This window comes from Pterocles gutturalis, unplaced genomic scaffold, assembly GCF_000699245.1.
Source record: "Pterocles gutturalis isolate BGI_N339 unplaced genomic scaffold, ASM69924v1 scaffold34811, whole genome shotgun sequence".
In the NCBI taxonomy this organism is placed as follows: domain Eukaryota; kingdom Metazoa; phylum Chordata; class Aves; order Pterocliformes; family Pteroclidae; genus Pterocles; species Pterocles gutturalis.
Window position 1 is genome coordinate 1 of NW_010101571.1, and position 6,952 is coordinate 6,952.

General features: G+C 48.7%; 1 protein-coding gene across 1 annotated transcript; it reads left to right on the forward strand.

The window, feature by feature from the left end:
* Positions 1–1,220: 1,220 nt before the first annotated feature.
* On the forward strand, positions 1,221–6,268 carry CST7 (cystatin F (leukocystatin)). Its single transcript, XM_010083899.1, has 4 exons — positions 1,221–1,296; positions 5,136–5,308; positions 5,599–5,715; positions 6,191–6,268. The coding sequence occupies exons 1-4, from the start codon at positions 1,221–1,223 to the stop codon at positions 6,266–6,268; spliced, it is 444 nt and encodes a 147-aa protein (XP_010082201.1).
* Positions 6,269–6,952: the final 684 nt, after the last annotated feature.

Genomic DNA, 6,952 nt, shown 5'->3' on the forward strand with positions numbered 1-6,952 from the left:
TGCTGAGGGTGCACTCAATTCCCTCATCTCATTGATAATGATGAAGAGCACCACTCCCAAGACAGGCCCTTGAGGGACACTACTTGTGACCAGCTTCCTTCCAGACACAGAGCCGTTGACCACAACCCTTTGGCTGTGACCAGCCAACCAATTCTTTATCCATTAAACAATCCATTGTTCAAATACACACCTCTCCAATTTAGGGAGAAGGATGTGGTGAGGGACCATGTCAAAGGCTTTGCACAAGTCCAGGTAAATTACATCTGTCACCCTTCCTTTGTCCACCCATGCCATCACTCCATCATAGACGGCCATCATGTCCCATTCCCCCTGAATCTGGCAGCTGGTTATTTCAGGTGCATCACAAGGTCTGGCAACCAAGCCCTTTCCCCAGACTTGCAAGCTCCTCAGCATGGGCCCACGCTGCCTGGAGAGGACCCCTCAGGAAACCAAGTACCGACCCCCTGGGGAATCCAGCCCCAGAGCTGAACAGCTCTGCAAGCCACCGAGAGCCAAACTGCCCCTCTCCCTGTTTTTCTTGTGCTCTCTGGCGAGCACCTAGAGAAAATCTCACCTCTGAGCCTAACGTAGCCCTTTCCTGTTGTCAAAACACCCTTTGTATATGTGAGGCATGGTGTTCTCCTCTGCCAGCGAAACAAAAGTCCTCTTCCTACTAGCTGTGCTCCACACAGCCCCCTCAAATAGGTACCTCTAAAACCACATTGTGTCCCTCACCCAAAGCCCACCTCTCTATATCAGGGGAAGCAAGACACTGGGCCCATCTTTTCTGTCAGGTTTCTCCCCACACAGACAAGTCAAGAGCTACACCCCCAGGGCACACTGCCTGTTTCTTAGGGATTAAATTTCCCCATAAATCTTAGAGCACATGGCTGTTACGCTCCTCACCCCACACCCTTTCCCAGCGTTACATCACATGTATCTGCCCATGCACAGCCCCTAAGGAGCACAGGGCAGAAGTTGCTGGCTGATGCACCCCTGATGCATCCCTGGCCAGAGCTTTGTGGCTGGGCTTGGAGGTGCGTGCTCATCTGCAGGAGACAAAGTCTGCATCAGAGCTGCAATGCCTCCAGGGGTTTTCCGGTGATTTTTTTTTTCTTCCCTCACAGCCAATAAGAGCACCCAGAGAGGCACATCTTCCCTGGCAGGAAGCAGGGTGGGCACTCCTCTTGCTGTCGGGCTCCTCGGCTGAAGTGCTGGAGATGGCACTGAACTTCGGCTGCAGCTTCACCGCGCTCTGCTGTTTAGCTCTCTGGGGCTTCACCAGGACTTCAGATGGTAAGAGCGGAAAATAATTGCTGTTTTCCTTTCCTTCCTGTCCTGTGAGTGCTTTCGAATGCACTGGTAAGTAACAGCCCTTCTTTTGGAGGGGTTCAAGAAACGTGTGGATGTGGTGCTTGGGGACATGGGTTAGTGAGTTAGGTGGTGTTGGGTTGACTGTTGGACTTGATCATCACTGAGGTCTTTTCCAACGTTAATGATTCTGTGATTCTCCGACTGCTGCCCATGCTGGCTCAGCCCTGCAGGGTTCAGCCTGCACCTGAAACTTTGACTGCTCAAAAGACTTTCTCCCCTTGTAGCAAAACATGTTATCTACGGACACCATCTAAGGATTTTAAAGTGAGGTTATAGTTTTAACTTGTCAGTGTTTAAACTCTGCATGACCTTGATTATTAAATCTAAAGACTGTGGGTAACAATTCGACTGCTAAGTACAGATGGGCATTTGAGTGCCGATTAGCTGACTTTAATGAAACATTACGACATATCGCTTCTTTCTTTGCTGAGCAAGGAAACTCTCTTGATTGCCGTTGGCCTTAAATCTTTAGAATGGGAGTTGCAGACAGGAGTGCTTTCTCTCTGAAGGTTTTAGCTCTACTTCAGTGCTGCTTTGGCTGCCATAGAAGAAAGTACTCGTGCACTCAGGGATGGTGCTTGGTTAGCCAGCAGCTTTTTGTTTCCACTGTGGTTTCCTTTGGGGGGTTGCAGAGGCATGCAGGAACTCTGCCGCATCTTAAATGTAAAGATAAAGCATATCCTTTGCTCCCAGTAACGGGGAGGAGGTTTTGAAAGCACTCTATGAAAAAAAAAAAAAAAAAAAAAATAAAGTTGCAACCTGGCCATTTGCTTCATTGCAGGCTGGGAGAGAGCATCCAGAGGATTGCGCTCTCACGCTGCAGGAACAGGGCCCCCAAATTATTCCTCAATGAGGAAGGCACGAGAGAGGGCATCTTAATACGACATTCGACTCATCTCTGCAAGAGCAGCCCTCTCTTGCTTAATAACGGGCAGTTAACAGACCTCAAGGTCCACGCTAGGCAAGAAGCTGTCAGGAAAGGTTGCAGTGAAGAAAAGAACTACAGATGCCTCACGCCAGAGAGTATCTGGGTTTTGGAAATACAGGGATGGAAACTGTTCCAAACAGCAGAAGAGATTTCAGACCAGTGTGTGCTCCATGCAGTGACCACCTTCAACGAGAATCAAAGCACATCAAGATAAACAAACACCTCTGGGTGACCAGAGGAAAACAGGGGTGTAAAGATCTCCCACAAGGACTCGGTAGATTTTATACATGCTTTGCTTGCCTGTGTGTCATTCTCAACACCAAGTTGCAATGGGTGAGGGAGGTGAAATGCCTGGTACCCCTTGGTGGCAGCTAGGGCAAAAATATACTAGCCTACCATCTGCCTACGACACATCCAGCTTGCAAGACTGTGAGCCCACCTCTCCAGATGTTGCATTTCGGAGGCCTTGCTTTGAGTAACATACTTCGTAGTTTTCTTCCCATACACCCCGTGTGACTTCAGCCAGCCTTGCTCATCCTGCCACTCCACGCCCAAAAAACACGTCACCACGGCTAGAGAGGTGTCAAGGGCTATTAAGTTGCCAAGTGACCTTGTTCTAAAATTGAAAGAGACTGTGGTTATCCCCTTCTACTACAAGGGACAGTATCAGCTGTCAACACCCCTACTACTGCCACGTCTGACTTGTCAACAGGCATAAGAGCAGAGATTCAGGCAAGGTCCTGGAGAGCAGCAAGAAGAGCCCAAGCCAGTGACCTGCTCTCAGCCTGGCAGTCTGTCTCCATTGCTAGGTCAGCTCAGGAAAAAGCTGTTTCCTAGAAGCTGCTGAGTTGGTGTTGATGCCACAGGGGGAAAGCGCTGCACCCCTGAGGAAGAGGACCGAACCAAGGCCCCAAGCATCCTTTCTGACTTCAGGCAGGTTTTGTGCAGCTCTCTTGAATCACCTGTGGGTCCCACCACCCAAACCCCCAGGCAGAGTCCCTGTTCAGGACGAGAGGACAAACAGATGCTCTGGAAAGTCTTAGCCATGAGCTGAGCACTAGAGAGGATGTGCTGCCTGAGAAATACCTTTGATCCCAGGCTGTGTGGTCATGAGTTTGTGACTCTTGAGTCCCACCCTTGCTGCAGTGGGAAAATATCACCCCATAGAGAAGTGGGTTCTGGGCTGTTAGGTGAGAAAAAACCACTGTGGGGTTGCCCAGCACTGGCTGCACACCAAGTCCCAACACAGATCAGAGAGAGGGGACAGGAAAGCTTGTCACCTCCACACCAGACACAAAGCCGCTTGCAGAACATCTGCTCCTCTCAGACACACAGCCTGAGTCTCTCAGCTCCCGCCTGCAAGAAAATACGGGGATCATTAAGGTAGCTGGGGTATCAGCCAGGGAGAGATGTGAATTCAGACATCCTTGGGTGGAGGAGGGATGTGGAACGGAGTCTTTCCTTTGCAGGTCAACACTTTAATCCCTGAGCAGTGTTACAAGGAGGTGCAGCCATTATCACCTGCAGGGGAGGATGCGATAGTGCAACTAGAACGTAGGTCAGCAGCCTGAAAGCTGAATTTTTGCAGCCTCCTGTGTCAATGATGGCACGTAATGCTGGGGTTTGAGGTTTTTCTTAACAGGTTCTGGGTTTTGCTCAGGTTTCTCAGTACAAACAGGCTGAAAGACACAGTCTATGCTCTGGGCTTGGCTGTTAATGAGAGATCTATCTGTGGAAAAAAAAAAAAGCTGGAGGTGATAAAAAGCTTGACTTTCACAGCAAATTTAGTACAAGCTCTGTGCACACATTTGTGTGTACATCCACGTGTGTGTGCACATGCAGGCTCGCTGCCTACGCACACGTAGCGTGAACTCCAAGGGCCACCTCCCGCACTCTCAGGTCTTGGCGTCAGCAGCAGCTGTCACGGCAGCTTGCACAGGTCTTCTTCCTCCTGTTTGTACTTCAGAAGGAGATAACAACATCAACAGTAAGCTTTGAGCTTCTTTTAAATTATTGAAAAAAAACAAGCCAGGAGTGGGGAAATCAGCTACACAACCAAGTAACAATAGATAGTAATGAGGGCTGTGTAGAAAGAACTACTCAGACTTGGGAGGCTGGAGGAGCTTCCATCTCTTATTTCCTACACACCTTGCTCCTCCACTTCATGGCTGTGATAATAATATGGTCCTTGGCATCTGGGTCAGGTGCATTTCAGCACCCAAAGCAGCCCGTTCTCCAGGACAGTGGGGAGCTAGTCCAAGCTCTGCCCCAGGCCCTTCCCTGTCCAGCCGGAGAACAGGGACACCCTCTCCTTTGTCAGCATGTAGAGGGAGGGGATCTTCCACCCATCTTTATTACCACCTGAATCCCCCTAGAATAAAAACCTCAAGATGCCATCAAGGGATTAAGGCAGAGTGGTAAAAGTTGGCATGCCAACTTAGACCAGCAGGGCTTTGACAGCCAGTGTTTGACGTGTTATCAAAATCATGCTGTACTCTGAAGCAACGTGATCTAGCTTTATAACTAGATTCAAGTTGGGCCTTCTGTGAGCCAGATGTTCTAAATTATATGAATGATACCTTGGCTGCTTCTAACTCAGTTTGAGCTCTGCTGCCACTTCCAGCAGCATCTTTTTCTGTCACTTCATTCCACAGGATTGTTTCACCATTTCAAACCACAAAGAGAAATTACTTTGTAATGGATGTGAACAGAGTCCTTCTGAAGCACAAGCACATGGGACAAGAAGGGTTAGCATGGTTTCAGAGGGCTGAAGCTCCTCCCACCGTTTTCAGGCACCTGATGTGTTTTGCACTTATGTTTTGTGTTGTTTCAGCTACATATGTACCACCACCTCATTCGACCGTGAAACCTGGATTCCCTGTTCCGATGAACACCAACAATCCCGGTGTTCGCAAGGCAGCCCGCTCTGGCGTTTACAGATACAACAACAGCTCCAATGACCTCTTCCTGTTTAAGGAATCACAAATAAACAAAGCCATGGTACAGGTAAGAAGAGCCCAGACTTCTGGTGGTCCTCCAAACCGTTTACCAACTGACCCTCCTACGGAGCACCAAAGACACCGGAGCTCTGATCCTCCTCAGGACTGCTGTGCACGTCTACAGACAAACAGCATGTGTCCCTCTGTCCCATTCAACTGCTCCAGGGGAGGGCTCCCCACCCCGCCCTAGTAATTCAACACACAACACTTGTATCTGCAACACCACACACTTGATACCTAGCCACAATTTTGGCATCCCTTTCCTCTGCCCTTAAAGGAGGAAACAATTTTCTCTAGGTCGTCAGAGGGCTGAAATACATGCTTCACGTGGAAATTGGACGCACTGTGTGTGAGAAGAGGGAGCACTCCCACCTGGACAGCTGTCGCTTCCAGAGGAAAAAAAACTTGCAACAGGTATATGTCCAATTTCTTTGTGTTACCTAGTAACTGCAGGTGATTCCCGGGCATCTCTAGCTGCATAACCACCTTCAGACCAGCTCTGCCACGTCCCCACAGATGTGCAAGTCTCCTCTGTGCAGAGCACCCTGGGATGAGGCAAGGTTATGAGTAGAAGCAAATTAGTACCTCTCATGCATCCAGTGCCAGCTCCCATCTAGAACCAGACACAGCCATCTAGCCCATGTTCCTGGATAAATGAGTGAGACTGTGCAGAAACAGAGTAGGTGCTAAATAGAGAGACTTCCTGGGCAGGGGGAATCCTTACAGGGGCTTTTCCACCAAGATAAGATTACTCGGCAAGCAGTACTTTCCCCAGGAAAAAGGGGGCAGACAAAAAGATGTTGTTCTCTCCTGCCCCATCACGGCCCACAATGCTGAGAAGAACCAGCAGCCACCTGAACGCCATCACCATTGCCCCTTTTATTTGCAGATGCTGAGATGCTATTTTGAGGTCTGGACAACGCCTTGGTTACATAAATCGGATGTCCTCATTGCTCTCTGTCACTGACTCACCTTCCCTCATCAGAGCCTGACTTACAGGATATCTACCACCGTGAGTTTTTCCCTTGCCTAGACTGCTGAGGCCAAAACTAAGTGGAGAAATGCTGTACAGAATCACAACAGAGTTTTTCTCTCAAAGCACATGGTTGTTCTTCTCCCTGAGAAAGATGCTCAAAATCTGAGTGACAAAGAAAAGACCTGCCTTGACTGAATTTATTCCTACACAGTTTTTCCAAAACCAAGCTGCAGACGAGACCGTGTTGTCATTCATTCAGTAAAGAGCTATCCATCCCCCTGAAATTTCCAAGCGGTGTGAACACACCCAGGAAACTCTGCCGGACTTGCTTTATTCTGTGATGAATCCTCACACAGCTATGATGTAAACAAGCCTAAAACCACAGCACGTGTGACTACAACCAACACGGGGGGAAAGCTTTACAATAATGGGGTATTTTTCCTGGAGATACACACACACACAAAATGAACCTCTTAAGGGTCTCCAGTGCTAGAGCAAAGGTTAGACATCTCTGTCAGGAATGCAGGAGGTAGAGCTCTTCTTTTTTCAAGACAAGCGTATGGATAAGTCTGTCTTGAAACACTCTCACAGCCCAGAAAACACACAGTCTACCTAGTGCTTCTACTTTAATCAAAAACTAATCTACACTATGAAAGGGCATCATTGCAAATGCCA